Genomic DNA, 17,500 nt, shown 5'->3' with positions numbered 1-17,500 from the left:
GTAGTAGTATTAGCAGTAGTAGTAGTATTAACAGCAGTTGTAGTAGTATTAGCAGCACTAGTAGTAGTATTAGCAGCAGTAGTAGAAGTACTAGCAGTAGTATTACTAGCAGTAGTAGTAGTATTACTAGCAGTAGTAGTAGTATTAGCAGCAGTAGCATTATAGCCTGTCTCTCTCTCTCTCTACAGGTCTGTCTATTAATCATTCTATCCTGTCTCTCTCTCTCTCTACAGGTCTGTCTATTAATCATTCTATCCTGTCTCTCTCTCTACAGGTCTGTCTAGTAATCATTCTATCATGTCTCTCTCTCTACAGGTCTGTTTAGTAATCATTCTATCATGTCTCTCTCTCTACAGGTCTGTCTAGTAATCATTCTATTATGTCTCTCTCTCTACAGGTCTGTCTAGTAATCATTCTATCATGTCTCTCTCTCTACAGGTCTGTCTAGTAATCATTCTGTCCTGTCTCTCTCTCTACAGGTCTGGCTGCAGTCATGATGGTGTATGACTTTCCACTGAAGACAGACATGGAGACGGTGAGACTGGAGGTGTGGGTGTGTGGGTGTGAGGGCGTGATGGTGTGTGTGTGTGGGTGTGAGGGTGTGGGTGTGTGGGTGTGATGAGGGTGTGTGGGTGTGTGGGTGTGATGGTGTGTGAGGGTGTGATGGTGTGTGTGATGGTGTGGGGGTGTGTGTGAGGGTTTTTGGCTGTGATGGTGTGTGTGAGGGTGTGAGGGTGTGATGGTGTGTGTGAGGGTGTGATGGTGTGTGTGAGGGTGTGTGGGTGTGATGGTGTGTGGGTGTGATGGTGTGTGTGTGAGGGTTTTTGGCTGTGATGGTGTGTGTGATGGTGTGTGGGTGGGTGTGTGGGTGTGATGGTGTGTGTGAGGGTGTGTGTGAGGGTGTGATGGTGTGTGTGAGGGTGTGATGGTGTGTGTGAGGGTGTGTGTGTGTGATGGTGTGTGTGAGGGTGTGATGGTGTGTGTGAGGGTGTGAGGGTGTGATGGTGTGTGTGAGGGTGTGATGGTGTGTGTGAGGGTGTGATGGTGTGTGTGAGGGTGTGATGGTGTGTGTGAGGGTGTGTGGGTGTGTTGGTGTGTGTGTGGGTGTGAGGGTGTGATGGTGTGTGTGAGGGTGTGAGGGTGTGATGGTGTGTGTGAGGGTGTGATGGTGTGTGTGAGGGTGTGTGGGTGTGATGGTGTGTGGGTGTGATGGTGTGTGTGATGGTGTGTGGGTGTGTGTGAGGGTTTTTGGCTGTGATGGTGTGTGTGAGGCTGTGATGGTGTGTGTGAGGGTGTGTGTGTAACGATATTCTTCGTCCTCCTCTGACGAGGAGTATGAAATGTGGGACCAATGCGCAGCGTGGTGTGTGTTCATGATGTTTATTTTACTGAACACTGAGAATACAAAATAACAACGTGAAAATAAACGAAAACCGAAACAGTCCTGAAAGGTGCAGAAAACACTAGACAGAAAAAAAATCACCCATAAAACACAGGTGGGAAAAGGCTACCTAAGTATGATTTTCAATCAGAGACAACGAACGACAGCTGCCTCTGATTGAGAACCATACCAGGCCAAACACATAAACACAACATAGAAAAAAGAACATAGACTACCCACCCCAACTCACGCCCTGACCAAACTAAAACAAAGACATAACAAAGGAACTAAGGTCAGAACGTGACAGTACCCCCCCCCCCCCCCCACCCCCCCCAAAGGTGCGGACTCCGGCCGCAAAACCTGAACCTATAGGGGAGGGTCTGGGTGGGCGTCTGTCCGCGGTGGCGGCTCTCATGCGGGGCGTGGACCCCACTCCACCATAGTCTCGGCCCTTGCCGCGGGTCCCGAATGGACGGGAGATTCCGGCAGCACCGGACAGACTGGCGGCTCAGGACAGACTGGCGGCTCAGGACAGACGGGCGGCTCTGCCAGCTCAGGACAGACGGGCGGCTCTGGCAGCTCAGGACAGACGGGCGGCTCAGGACAGACTGGCGGCTCAGGACAGACTGGCGGCTCAGGACAGACTGGCGGCTCAGGACAGACGGGCGGCTCTGGCAGCTCAGGACAGACGGGCGGCTCTGGCAGCTCAGGACAGACGGGCAGCTCAGGACAGACGGGCTGCTCTGGCAGCTCAGGACAGACGGGCAGCTCAGGACAGACGGGCAGCTCAGGACAGACGGGCAGCTCAGGACAGACGGGCAGCTCAGAACAGACGGGCAGCTCAGGACAGACGGGCGGCTCTGGACAGACGGGCGGATCTGGCAGCGCCGGACAGACGGGCAGCTCAGGACAGACGGGCGGCTCTGGACAGACGGGCGGCCCCGGCAGCTCAGGACAGACGGGCGGCTCTGGACAGACGGGCGGATCTGGCAGCTCAGGACAGACGGGCAGCTCAGGACAGACGGGCGGCTCTGGACAGACGGGCGGCTCTGGACAGACGGGAGGCTCTGGCAGCTCAGGACAGGAGGGAGACTCTGGAAGCGCTGGACAGGTGGGAGCACCTGGAGGGAGGAGACGGAGAGACAGCCTGGTAAGGGGGCTGCCACAGGAGGCCTGGTGCGTGGAGGAGGCACCGGATGGACCGGACCGTGGAGGCGCACTGGAAGTCTCGAGCACCGAGCCTGCACAACCTGTCCTGGCTGGATACTCCCTGTAGCCCGGCAAATTTGCCGGTGTTGGAACAGACCGTGCTGGGCTGTGCTGGTGCACCGGGGACACCGTGCGTAGGGCTGGTGCCATAAAACCCGGGCCGAGGAGACGCACCGGAGACCAGATGCGCTGAGCCGGCTTCATAGCTCCTGGCTCGATGCCCACTCTAGCCCGGCCGATACGAGGAGCTGCGATGTAGCGCACCGGGCTATGCCTGCGCACTGGGGACACCGTGCGCCTCACGGCATAACACGGTGCCTGCCCGGTCCACCTCTCTCCATGGTAAGCACAGGGAGTTGGCTCAGGTCTCCTACCTGATTTAGCCACACTCCCCGTGTGCCCCCCTCAAGACATTTTTGGGGCTGTCTCTCGTCCCTGTTGCGCTGCCGTGCCAACTCCTCAAAATGCCACCGCTCTGCTTTGGCTGCCTCCAGCTCTTCCCTGGGGCGGCGATATTCCCCAGCCTGTGCTGAAACAGTCCTGACAGGTGCAGAAAACACTAGACAGAAAAAAATCACCCATAAAACACAGGTGGGAAAAGGCTACCTGAGTATGATTTTCAATCAGAGACAACGAACGACACCTGCCTCTGATTGAGAACCATACCAGGCCAAACACGTAGAAAATATAACATAGAACAAAGACAACCCACCCCAACTCACGCCCTGTGTGGGTGTCATGGTGTCGTGGTGTGATGGTGTGATGGTGTGTGGGTGTGATGGTGTGATGGTGTGTGGGTGTGATGGTGTGATGGTGTGTGGGTGTCATGGTGTCATGGTGTCGTGGTGTGATGGTGTGTGGGTGTGATGGTGTGATGGTGTGATGGTGTGTGGGTGTGTGGGTGTGATGGTGTGTGGGTGTGATGGTGTGAGGGTGTGATGGTGTGAGGATGCGATGGTGTGATGGTGTGTGGGTGTGTGGGTGTGTGGGTGTGATGGTGTGTGGGTGTGTGGGTGTGATGGTGTGATGGTGTGTGATGGTGTGATGGTGTGTGATGGTGTGTGATGGTGTGATGGTGTGTGATGGTGTGTGATGGTGTGTGATGGTGTGTGATGGTGTGTGATGGTGTGTGGGTGTGATGGTGTGATGGTGTGTGATGGTGTGATGGTGTGTGGGTGTGATGGTGTGATGGTGTGTGGGTGTGATGGTGTGTGGGTGTGATGGTGTGATGGTGTGATGGTGTGTGATGGTGTGTGGGTGTGATGGTGTGATGGTGTGTGATGGTGTGATGGTGTGATGGTGTGTGATGGTGTGTGGGTGTGATGGTGTGATGGTGTGTGATGGTGTGATGGTGTGATGGTGTGATGGTGTGTGATGGTGTGTGGGTGTGATGGTGTGATGGTGTGATGGTGTGATGGTGTGATGGTGTGATGGTGTGATGGTGTGTGTTTCCATCCAACCATTTTACTGCACATGTTTACTACTCTCTAGGCATACAGTAGATCTCACACACACACACACACACACACACACACACACACACACACACTGACTAGACTGACTGGTTTCCACATCTTTCTTGAGAAATGCTTCATGATGGACATTTGCATACAATTGGTACACACACCATCACACACGCACATACACACACCATCACACACACACACACACCATCACACACCATCACACACGCACATACACAGACAGTACAAGCTGTATTGTTGTTTGTTTTTTGTTTGAAAGAATGAAAATGAAATACAATCTCTCCCTCCCTCCCTCCCTCCCTCCCTCCCTCCCTCTCTCCCTCCCTCCCTCCCTCCCTCCCTCCCTCCCTCCCTCCCTCCCTCCCTCCCTCCCTCCTCACCTTCCCTCCTCCTCTTCTCTCTCTCTCTCCCCTCTCCTCTCCTTCCCTCCTCCTCCCCTCCTCCCCTCCTCCTCCTCTCCCTCTCTCCTCTCCTTCCCTCCTCCTCCCATCCTCCTTTCTCTCCTTCCTTCCATCAGTCTCTCTATCAGTCTTATCCCTCGGTAGTGAACAGCGTTATCTTCACCCCTCATCCCTACCACCCCACACAATACGCACACACACACACCTTCTCCCCCTCACACACACTCACACACGCCCAGTCCGCCAACCCCACCTCAAATACACAACTCGAACCAGTCGACTTGTCGGTCAGCAAACGACCCTCTCCCTCCTCCTCCTCCTCCCCTTCCTCCTGTTCCTCCACTTCCTCCCCGTACAGTCGTTCCTCCCCCCAGCCCTCCCCCTCCCTCCATTACCCTGTGTTGTTAGGCTCCGGCCCAGGGGTCGTCCAGGGTTCAGGGGTCATGCTGTCCCAGGTCATGCTACAACCCTTGTCCATCCTCTACCCCTCCTCCCCGCTGCACCTGCCTCAGCCAATCGCGGTCAACCGAACCGTCGCTGGCGACGACCACCACCATCATCATCATCATCACCATCACAGGCCGGCAGGAAGCTCACAACATCAGACAGGTGGGATATTTCTCTGTTATCCCTGAATCTCCCTGTCTTTATCTGGGTAATACAGAGTGTGTGTGTGTGTGTGTGTGTGTGTGTGTGTGTGTGTGTGTGTGTGTGTGTGTGTGTGTGTGTGTGTGTGTGTGTGTGTGTGTGTGTGTGTGTGTGTGTGTGTGTGTGTGTGTGTGTGTGTATTAACTGGTGTGTGTGTGTTTTTTCTACCCAGCATCCTCCATGAAGTCAGAGCTCAGAGGCGACGCACACCACAAGCTAATCAAAACAGAGCATGCCCACGACTCATACAACCAGGAAATGACCTCATCGGTCATCAGCGCGCCACAGGCCTATAGCGAGTGAGTAGAGGCAGAGCTTGCTACTACATACAGGAGAAGAATGGTTTCTTACCTCGTTTTTTTACGGGAGGGAGAGAGGGAGGGAGAGAGAGAGAGTTAGAAAGAGAGAGAGAATTAGAAAGAGAGAGAGAATTAGAGAGAGAGAGAGAGAGAATAGTTTAAGGACAGTGACCTAAAGACGAGGGTTTAAGGAATGTTACTTCCTCTTTGTGATATTTCCCGCTCTGGTTGCCAGGGCAGCCCCCCCACCCCCCCCCGGCATCCCAACGCTTCTGAGGAAATGGGCGAGGCTAGATCTGTCACCACCACCTCTATCTCACACACACACACACACGCACACACACAGACTCATAAACACATGGTGTTTTGTTTCCAAGCGCAGAATAAAAAAAACAGGTAGAGTGGCAACTGCATGAATAACAAGAGTTCGTTTCAGGCCGGCCGGCACATTGATCCTGAAGGGTGTGTGTGTGTGTGTGTGTGTGCGTGCAGGAAGGTATCCTTTGTTGTAATATGAATCACTACTGTATAGGAATGTGATCAAATATGTTTTATGGGGGAATGGGAATGTTTTCGTTTTTGTACAGTTTAAACACACAACGCAATGTACACACACACACACACACACACACACACACACACACACATACACACACACACACACACAGATAATATCTCCCAGGATGCATTAGTGAGGCAGTCTGTCTGGGAAGTGTCCTGGGAACCCTCATGTGGGAGAAGGAGTGTGTGTGTGTGTGTGTGTGTGTGTGTGTGTGTGTGTGTGTGTGTGTGTGTGTGTGTGTGTGTGTGTGTGTGTGTGTGTGTGTGTGTGTGTGTGTGTGTGTGTGTGTGTGTGTGTGTGTGTGTGTGTGTGTACATTAGCAAGTGTCCTGTTGTAGAACCACACCCGAGGGAGGGAGGGAGGGAGGGAGGGAGGGAGGGGGAAACACACATGTTCATTCGTCCACACACTCAAAAACACGAACACCAGCTAAAACACTAAACCAAGTCATGAGAAGTCACAGCCATCTAAGGCTGGGAAATAGAAGGATCTACAGCACCCCCTGCTGGACTAAATATAGACGCACACTTTCATACTGTAGGTATGTAACATACTGTACTGTAGAATACTGTACTGTAGGTATGTAACATACTGTACTGTAGGTATGTAGCATACTGTACTGTAGAATACTGTACTGTAGGTATGTAACATACTGTACTGTAGGTATGTAGCATACTGTACTGTAGAATACTGTACTGTAGGTATGTAACATACTGTACTGTAGCTATGTAGCATACTGTACTGTAGAATACTGTACTGTAGGTATGTAACATACTGTACTGTAGAATACTCTACTGTAGGTATGTAACATACTGTACTGTAGGTATGTAACATACTGTACTGTAGAATACTGTACTGTAGGTATGTAACATACTGTACTGTAGAATACTGTACTGTAGGTATGTAACATACTGTACTGTAGGTATGTAACATACTGTACTGTAGAATACTGTACTGTAGGTATGTAACATACTGTACTGTAGAATACTGTACTGTAGGTATGTAACATACTGTACTGTAGGTATGTAGCATACTGTACTGTAGAATACTGTACTGTAGGTATGTAGCATACTGTACTGTAGAATACTGTACTGTAGGTATGTAACATACTGTACTGTAGCTATGTAGCATACTGTACTGTAGAATACTGTACTGTAGGTATGTAACATACTGTACTGTAGAATACTCTACTGTAGGTATGTAACATACTGTACTGTAGGTATGTAACATACTGTACTGTAGAATACTGTACTGTAGGTATGTAACATACTGTACTGTAGAATACTGTACTGTAGGTATGTAACATACTGTACTGTAGGTATGTAACATACTGTACTGTAGAATACTGTACTGTAGGTATGTAACATACTGTACTGTAGAATACTGTACTGTAGGTATGTAACATACTGTACTGTAGGTATGTAACCTACTGTACTGTAGAATACTGTACTGTAGGTATGTAACATACTGTACTGTAGAATACTGTACTGTAGGTATGTAACATACTGTACTGTAGCTGTGTAGCATACTGTACTGTAGAATACTGTACTGTAAGTATGTAACATACTGTACTGTAGAATACTGTACTGTAGGTATGTAACATACTGTACTGTAGGTATGTAACATACTGTACTGTAGAATACTGTACTGTAGGTATGTAACATACTGTACTGTAGAATACTGTACTGTAGGTATGTAACATACTGTACTGTAGGTATGTAACATACTGTACTGTAGAATACTGTACTGTAGGTATGTAACATACTGTACTGTAGAATACTGTACTGTAGGTATGTAACATACTGTACTGTAGGTATGTAGCATACTGTACTGTAGAATACTGTACTGTAGGTATGTAGCATACTGTACTGTAGAATACTGTACTGTAGGTATGTAACATACTGTACTGTAGGTATGTAGCATAATGTACTGTAGAATACTGTACTGTAGGTATGTAACATACTGTACTGTAGGTATGTAACATACTGTACTGTAGGTATGTAGCATACTGTACTGTAGGTATGTAGCATACTGTACTGTAGAATACTGTACTGTAGGTATGTAACATACTGTACTGTAGAATACTGTACTGTAGGTATGTAACATACTGTACTCTAGGTATGTAGCATACTGTACTGTAGAATACTGTACTGTAGGTATGTAACATACTGTACTGTAGGTATGTAACATACTGTACTGTAGGTATGTAACATACTGTACTGTAGGTATGTAGCATACTGTACTGTAGGTATGTAGCATACTGTACTGTAGAATACTGTACTGTAGGTATGTAACATACTGTACTGTAGAATACTGTACTGTAGGTATGTAACATACTGTACTGTAGGTATGTAGCATACTGTACTGTAGAATACTGTACTGTAGGTATGTAACATACTGTACTGTAGGTATGTAACATACTGTACTGTAGGTATGTAACATACTGTACTGTAGGTATGTAGCATACTGTACTGTAGGTATGTAGCATACTGTACTGTAGAATACTGTACTGTAGGTATGTAACATACTGTACTGTAGAATACTGTACTGTAGGTATGTAACATACTGTACTGTAGGTATGTAACATACTGTACTGTAGGTATGTAACATACTGTACTGTAGGTATGTAGCATACTGTACTGTAGAATACTGTACTGTAGGTATGTAACATACTGTACTGTAGAATACTGTACTGTAGGTATGTAACATACTGTACTGTAGGTATGTAGCATACTGTACTGTAGAATACTGTACTGTAGGTATGTAACATACTGTACTGTAGAATACTGTACTGTAGGTATGTAGCATACTGTACTGTAGAATACTGTACTGTAGGTATGTAACATACTGTACTGTAGAATACTGTACTGTAGGTATGTAACATACTGTACTGTAGGTATGTAGCATACTGTACTGTAGGTATGTAGCATACTGTACTGTAGAATACTGTACTGTAGGTATGTAACATACTGTACTGTAGAATACTGTACTGTAGGTATGTAACATACTGTACTGTAGGTATGTAGCATACTGTACTGTAGAATACTGTACTGTAAGTATGTAACATACTGTACTGTAGAATACTGTACTGTAGGTATGTAACATACTGTACTGTAGGTATGTAACATACTGTACTGTAGGTATGTAGCATACTGTACTGTAGGTATGTAGCATACTGTACTGTAGAATACTGTACTGTAGGTATGTAACATACTGTACTGTAGAATACTGTACTGTAGGTATGTAACATACTGTACTGTAGGTATGTAGCATACTGTACTGTAGAATACTGTACTGTAGGTATGTAACATACTGTACTGTAGGTATGTAACATACTGTACTGTAGGTATGTAACATACTGTACTGTAGGTATGTAGCATACTGTACTGTAGGTATGTAGCATACTGTACTGTAGAATACTGTACTGTAGGTGTGTAACATACTGTACTGTAGAATACTGTACTGTAGGTATGTAACATACTGTACTGTAGGTATGTAACATACTGTACTGTAGGTATGTAACATACTGTACTGTAGGTATGTAGCATACTGTACTGTAGAATACTGTACTGTAGGTATGTAACATACTGTACTGTAGAATACTGTACTGTAGGTATGTAACATACTGTACTGTAGGTATGTAGCATACTGTACTGTAGAATACTGTACTGTAGGTATGTAACATACTGTACTGTAGAATACTGTACTGTAGGTATGTAGCATACTGTACTGTAGAATACTGTACTGTAGGTATGTAACATACTGTACTGTAGAATACTGTACTGTAGGTATGTAACATACTGTACTGTAGGTATGTAACATACTGTACTGTAGAATACTGTACTGTAGGTATGTAACATACTGTACTGTAGGTATGTAGCATACTGTACTGTAGAATACTGTACTGTAGGTATGTAGCATACTGTACTGTAGGTATGTAACATACTGTACTGTAGGTATGTAACATACTGTACTGTAGAATACTGTACTGTAGGTATGTAACATACTGTACTGTAGCATACTGTACTGTAGGTATGTAGAATACTGTACTGTAGGTATGTAGCATACTGTACTGTAGGTATGTAGAATACTGTACTGTAGGTATGTAGAATACTGTACTGTAGGTATGTAGCATACTGTACTCCCTCTCTCTCTCTCTGTCAAATTCAAATTCAAATTCAAGCTGCTTTATTGGCATGAAAAACATTGTGTCAATATTGCCAAAGCAACAATGTACGCAATATACATTGTAACAAAATTATAATTGATAGCAAATAATAATATAAAATGGTAGTAAATAATAATACAAAATTAAATACAAAAATAATAACAATAAAATGGTAACAGTCTACAGTAAACATTAATAATTATAGTAATAACAATAATAGTAATAATAAGTAAGTTACTGTTTACTATGCAGATGTTATTATTCAGTGTCCCTCAGGCTATGGCAGGAAAATACATATTTGGCTGCAAGAGGAGCCATTGCTCCTTCGCCCATGAGTATTCTTAGTTTTTCCTCTGGGTTCAATTTGTAAAAATGTGGAATATATGTAGTCATTTCTGTGAATAATGAATCTCTTTGTGAGGAATATTTATCACAGTAAAGGAGAAAGTGCATCTCTGTCTCTACCTCCCCTGTCATGCAGTGACCACATACACGCTCTTCTTTGGGTAGCCATGTCTTTTTATGTCTGCCGGTTTCTATTGCCAATCGGTGGTCACTCAGCCTGTACTTGGTAAGGATCTGTCTCTGCTTCGTATCTCTGACAGAGTAGAGATAATCAGCCAATTCATATTCTCTGTTTAGGGTCAGATAGCAATTTAGTCGGCTTTGGGATTTTGTTTCGTTTTTCCAGTATTGTAAGTATGATTCCTTTGATTGGTTCATGATTTTGTTTATTGGAATTCTTTCTTTTGAAGCAGTGCTGGTGTCAGCTTGATTGGTGAGGTCCAACACCAGCTGACTGAGAGGGCTCGTTTCTGGGCTCAGCTCTTGGGCTTGAAGTGCTCTCTCTGTCTCTCTCTATGTCTCTGTGTCTCTCTCTCTCTCTCTCTCTCTCTCTCTCTATGTCTCTCTGTCTCTCTGTCTCTCTCTCTCTCTCTCATTCTGTCTCTCTCTCTGTCTCTCTCTCGCTCTCTCTCTCTGTCTCTCTGTCTCTCTGTCCTTCTCTCTCTCTCATTCTCTCTCTCTCTCTCTATGTCTCTCTTTCTCTCTGTCTCTCTCTCTCTCTCATTCTGTCTCTCTCTCGCTCTCTCTCTCTATGTCTCTCTGTCTCTCTGTCTCTCTCTCTCTCTCTGTCTCTCTCTCTAACTCTGTCTCTCTCTCTCTCTCTCTCTCTCTCTCTCTGTCTCTCTCTCTCTGTCTCTCTCTCTCTGTCTCTCTCTCTCTGTCTCTCTCTCTCTGTCTCTCTCTCTCTCTCTCTCTCTGTCTCTCTCTCTCTGTCTCTCTCTCTCATTATGTCTCTCTCTCTCTCTCTCTCTCATTATGTCTCTCTCTATGTCTCTCTCTCTCTGTCTCTCTCTCTCTGTCTCTCTCTCTGTCTCTCTCTCTCTGTCTCTCTCTCTGTCTCTCTCTCTCTCTCTCTCTCTGTCTTTCTCTCTCATTCACTCTCTCTCTATGTCTCTCTGTCTCTCTCTCTCTCTCTCTCTCTCATCCTGTCTCTCTCTCTCTGTGTCTCTCTCTCTCTTTCTCTCTCTCTCTGTCTCTCTCTCTCTGTCTCTCTCTCTCTGTCTCTCTCTCTCTCTCTCTCTCTCTCTCTGTCTCTCTCTCTCTGTCTCTCTGTCATTATGTCTCTCTCTCTGTCTCTCTCTCTCTCTATGTCTCTCTCTCGCTACGTCTCTCTCTATGTCTCTCTCTCTCTATGTCTATCTCTGTCTCTCTCTCATTCTGTCTCTCTCTCTCTTCCTCAGTAACAACCCGTCTGTGATCGTCCATTCTGGGGGTAATCATCCGTTGCCAATCGAGTCTCCGGACTCGATGAAGAAGAGACGAATCCACCGTTGTGATTTCAACAGCTGCAACAAAGTCTACACCAAGAGCTCTCATCTGAAGGCACATCGCCGCACACACACAGGTGAGACACACACAGGTGACACACACACACACACACACACACACAGGTGACACACACACACACACACACACACAGGTGAGACACACACACACACACAGACACATGGGGCGGCAGGGTAGCCTAGTGGTTAGAGCGTTGGACTAGTAACTGGAAGGTTGCTGGAACTAGTAACCACTGTTCCTAGGCCGTCATTGAAAATAAGAATTTGTTCTTTACTGACTTGCCTAGTTAAATAAAGGTAAAATAAATAAACACACACACACGCACGCACAGGTGAGACACACACACACGCACAGGTGAGACACACACCAAATCACACACACACTCACACAGGTGAGACACACACACACACAGATGAGACACACACCAAATCACACACACACACGTTCATATTGTAGGTCTCTGTTCAATGAAATTATAGATTTATACTGTTAGTTTCCTAACCTCTCTGGCTCTTTCTCTCTACCTCCCTCTGTGTCTCTCTCTCTCCCTCTCTACCTCCCTCTGTCTCTCTCCCTCTCTACCTCCCCATTTCTCTCTCTGTCTCTCTCTCTCTCCCCATATCTCTCTCTGTCCCTCCCTCCCTCCAGGAGAGAAGCCCTATAAGTGCATGTGGGAGGGGTGCACGTGGAAGTTCGCCCGTTCGGACGAACTGACTCGTCACTTCCGTAAACACACAGGCGTCAAACCGTTCCAGTGTCCCGACTGTGAACGCAGCTTCTCCCGATCCGACCACCTGGCTCTACATAAGAAACGACACCTGCTGGTCTGAACAGCAACGCAACGGCTGTGAAACGTCTGTTCGACACACAAGGCGAACGCAGCCCGTTGGATAGTTGGTCCATACAGGACCCCAAGACAGGACCGTTGGACAGCGAGAGACCCGGGGACTTACACATCCTCTATCTGTCTATCACTTTATTCAGTCAGCCAATCAGCCGTCCTCTTCCTCTCCACTTCTTAGTACCAGAGCTCCCCGTTGTCTCCCAGTGCTCGCTGTTGTCTCCCAGTACTCGCCGTTGTCTCCCAGTGCTCGCCGTTGTCTCCCAGTGCTCGCCGTTGTCTCCCAGTGCTGAAGGCGGATGGTGTTCGTAGGCCCAGATCTACGATCAGCTAAACCTCCAGACATCTTGACCTTAACCATAGAGAGAGACAGACATCTTGACCTTAACCATAGAGAGAGACAGACATCTTAACCTTAACCATAGAGAGAGACAGACATCTTGACCTTAACCATAGAGAGAGACAGACATCTTGACCTTAACCATAGAGATAGACAGAGGTCTTAACCATAGAGATAGACAGAGGTCTTAACCATAGAGATAGACAGAGGTCTTAACCATAGAGATAGACAGAGGTCTTAACCATAGAGCTAGACAGAGATCTTAACCATAGAGATAGACAGAGGTCTTAACCATAGAGATAGACAGAGGTCTTAACCATAGAGATAGACAGAGGTCTTAACCATAGAGATAGACAGAGGTCTTAACCATAGAGATAGACAGAGGTCTTAACCATAGAGATAGACAGAGGTCTTAACCATAGAGATAGACAGAGGTCTTAACCATAGAGATAGACAGAGGTCTTAACCATAGAGATAGACAGAGGTCTTAACCATAGAGATAGACAGAGGTCTTAACCATAGAGCTAGACAGAGGTCTTAACCATAGAGATAGACAGAGGTCTTAACCATAGAGCTAGAACGAGGACTCAACTTTGTACGGCGTCTGTGACAGCATGGGCAGCACCAATGATCGCCATTTTAAAGTGATACATATTTTAAATATAAATATATATATATATATATATTTTAAAGCAGATATTTGTGATTTTAGCGCCATCTGCAGTGTCGGAGTCCTGAACCACATTTAGTCTTACGTTTATTGTGGCCACTAGATGGCGGTGACATGGCTCCATAGAGATAGACAGACATGGCTCCATAGAGATAGACAGACATGGCTCCATAGAGATAGACAGACATGGCTCCATAGAGATAGACAGACATGGCTCCATAGAGATAGACAGACATGGCTCCATGCCATTAACAAACCGTAACAACCTATTTGAAGAAGAAGAAGACATTTGCTCATAAGGCTGATCGCTCTCAAACCCCATAAGGATTCCCTACCCAGTTTGACTACTTTAAAATGGTGGAAGTCCTCGATGTCCATGCTAAAAAATTACAAAAAACGGGTTCTAATCCTTCCAGAGAGTTCCTTTGTACCTCTATGAATGCATTATGGATACAGCACCACAGATACAACGATTAGACAGATGTTTCACCATATATATATATATATAGAGAGAGAGGGAGAGAAACGTTTGTTAACGGCTGACCTGAGATTAGAGTCAACGTGGACTGAGTGGCTCCCTCTGCTGGACGGAGGGGACTACCTGCTGCTCAGTACTCAGTGGACACACACACACACACACACACACAGCTCAACAGCCTGTACTGACTCTAGTCACATGAGTGGAGTCACAGGTCAACAGCAGGCTCTGGTAGAAGGGCTGTGGGGGTTCCCAACCACAGGTCAACAGCAGGCTCTGGTAGAGGGAGGGGAACGGCTGTGGGGGTTCCTAACCACAGGTCAACAGCAGGCTCTGGTAGAAGGGCTGTGGGGGTTCCTAACCACAGGTCAACAGCAGGCTCTGGTAGAGGGAGGGGAACGGCTGTGGGGGTTCCTAACCACAGGTCAACAGCGGGCTCTGGTAGAGGGAGGGGAACGGCTGTGGGGGTTCCTAACCACAGGTCAACAGCAGGCTCTGGTAGAGGGAGGGGAACGGCTGTGGGGGTTTCCAACCATTACAAGGCAAAGGCTTGTTGTCTTTGATTCTAGAAATGTGAAACAAACTCTTTTTATTATCCTGGGGCATTATCATGATCATTATTCTGTTTGATTATTTTTTATTCTTATTATTATAATAATTGTTGTTGTTGTTGTTGTTGTTGTTGTTGTTGTTGTTGTTGTTGTTGTTGTTGTTGTTGTTGTTCTGTAAGTAAAATACTTCCATTGAGCCGGTTGAAAGTGGACTCGGCGATATGACATCATCATATACGGCAGGAAGCAGGGTGACTTCCTGCTTTACAAAACTCAACAACAACAACAAGACTCAAACCCCAATGGGTGGCCATCTTGGCAGGTTTGGTGACTTCCTGCTTTACAAAACTCAACAACAACAACAAGACTCAAACCCCAATGGGTGGCCATCTTGGCAGGTTTGGTGACTTCCTGCTTTACAAAACTCAACAACAACAACAAGACTCAAACCCCAATGGGTGGCCATCTTGGCAGGTTTGATGCCGCCCCCCCCCACGTCCTGTCTGTGTGATGACATCACGACATCTCACTGACTCTCTCCATCTAACACTAGCTATCAGCAGTGACTGGCATAGTTCCACTATCCTGTGAGTGAGTGAGTGTGTGTGTGTCAACAACAGTGATTTTATATTTGGTATCATATGATGTGATTGTCTGATAGTTTTGTTATTTTATGACGTGGTTTTAATATTCAGAGGGTAAAAGAGCCCAGGTGTCAAACAGGGATGAGTTGTTGGTAGATCGTCTTGTCCTCCGTTTACACAGGCAGCCCAATTCTGATCTTTTTCACCCGCACTAATTCGTCTTTTGACCAATCAGATCTGCTCTTTGGCCAATAATTGGGCGAAAGATCAGAATTGGGGCTGCCTGTGTAAACGCAGCCATATAAACGTACTGCTTATGAAAGTTACCTTCTGGTGACCAGATTGTATTGTACATAGTCTATATAGTGAGGCCAGAGGACGCCAGAGGACGCCAGAGGGGCCAGAGGGGGCCAGAGGGGGCTAGAGGGGGCTAGAGGGGGCTAGAGGGGGATAGAGGGGGATAGAGGGGGCTAGAGGCGACTAGAGGCGACCAGAGGCGACCAGAGGAGACCAGAGGAGACTAGAGGAGACCAGAGGAGACCAGAGGAGACTAGAGGGGACTAGAGGAGACTAGAGGAGGCTAGAGGGGACTAGAGGGGACTAGAGGAGACTAGAGGAGACTAGAGGAGACTAGAGGAGACTAGAGGAGACTAGAGGAGACTAGAGGAGGCTAGAGGGGACTAGAGGGGACTAGAGGAGACCAGAGGAGACCAGAGGAGACTAGAGGAGACTAGAGGAGACTAGAGGAGACCAGAGGAGACCAGAGAGTCTAGTGGAGACCAGTGAGCCTGCAGAGTCTAAAGAAAACTAGAGAGCACTTTAAAACCATTCACAGAACCAGACAACCAGCACATTCTCATTCAAATCCATTCATTATTCAATCAATCATTTGTTGGTTGGTTGAATGATGCGTTGATGTATTGATTGACACATTATGAAACTCAGTTCAATTTACAAGTCACAGATCTGGGATCAGTTTTACCATCCCACAGTCCTTAACCATTAACCCTGAGGAGAGGGAAACAGTCACAGATCTGGGATCAGTTTTACCATCCCACAGTCCTTAACCATTAACCCTGAGGAGAGGGAAACAGTCACAGATCTAGGGTCAGTTTTAGCGTCCCACAGTTCTTAACCTTTAACCCTGAGGAGAGGGAAACATCAGACTGACCCAATATCACTGTTTTGGGATTAATGTAATCTGCCTTTTTCATTTAATAGCAGGATTATATACACACACACACACAAACGTTTGGTTTGCGTTTGGTTTTTTAACTATGCAGATGTAATATGATGATGAATTGTTGTAATATATTTTATAAATGATTATTAGACTGAAATGGGCAATTAAAGGTATTTTATAAAGCATGATGATAAATAATTTTATGTTTTTTTTTTTTTTTTTAAATCAATGAATTATATAAAACATTTTTTTTTTTATATATATAAGGTTGTGAATCTGTATTCAACTCTATCTTGTATTCTATGCGGGGTTGTCCATTCAAATGGGAGTGTGTGCCTTCTGACCCTTCTATATCAAACTGTGAACTCATTATTCTGTACAGCAAATGTTGCGTCATGTTTTACAAACACAAATATCCGAATCACAATAAACATATATATTGATACACGTTTCATATCGGTGTGTTTCTCCCCTTTTTTTTCTGCATTTAGACATTAAGAGATACGACGCGTTTAAAATATATATATTGGATATATATTATTTAGATAATGTAAGCAGTGGAACGTGATACGTTTTCAAATCAAATCGAACTTTATTAGTCACATGCGCCGAATACAACAATACTTGTTGAACTTTACCGTGAAATGTTTACTGACAAGCCCTTAACCCAACAGCGCAGTTCGAGAAGAGTTAAGAAAATATTTACCAAATAAACTAACGTAAAATAATTATAAAAAGAAACACAATAAAATAACAATGATGTTTTATAATTTTTTACTTTAGTTTATTTGGTAAATAGCTTATATCTTTTCGAACTGCATTGTGTTAAGAGACGTAAGGGAGTGTGCTG

General features: G+C 45.7%; 1 protein-coding gene across 6 annotated transcripts in view; it reads left to right on the top strand.

The window, feature by feature from the left end:
• The window catches only part of LOC118936872 (Krueppel-like factor 3), a 32,298-nt gene extending 18,265 nt beyond the window's left edge, over window positions 1-14,033 (top strand). For 2 of the 6 annotated variants that reach the window (XM_090209842.1, XM_090209843.1), the window contains 5 exons: window positions 480-535; window positions 4,592-5,084; window positions 5,296-5,422; window positions 11,898-12,061; window positions 12,652-14,033. In XM_090209842.1, the coding sequence (XP_090065968.1) occupies window positions 494-535; window positions 4,592-5,084; window positions 5,296-5,422; window positions 11,898-12,061; window positions 12,652-12,833 (1,008 nt within the window). In that variant the 5' untranslated portion in view covers window positions 480-493 and the 3' untranslated portion in view covers window positions 12,834-14,033. Of the gene's footprint in view, window positions 1-255; window positions 275-479; window positions 548-4,591; window positions 5,085-5,295; window positions 5,423-11,897; window positions 12,062-12,651 lie in introns of those variants that run through there. The other 4 variants (XM_090209837.1, XM_090209838.1, XM_090209840.1 and 1 more) reach the window with 3 other exon arrangements.
• The last annotated feature ends 3,467 nt before the right edge of the window (window positions 14,034-17,500 follow it).

The sequence above is a fragment of the Oncorhynchus mykiss genome, chromosome 19 (genome assembly GCF_057628025.1).
Source record: "Oncorhynchus mykiss isolate SJ-2025 chromosome 19, ASM5762802v1, whole genome shotgun sequence".
NCBI classification, from domain to species: Eukaryota; Metazoa; Chordata; class Actinopteri; order Salmoniformes; family Salmonidae; genus Oncorhynchus; species Oncorhynchus mykiss.
This window is presented reverse-complemented; position numbering and strand designations above follow the sequence as displayed.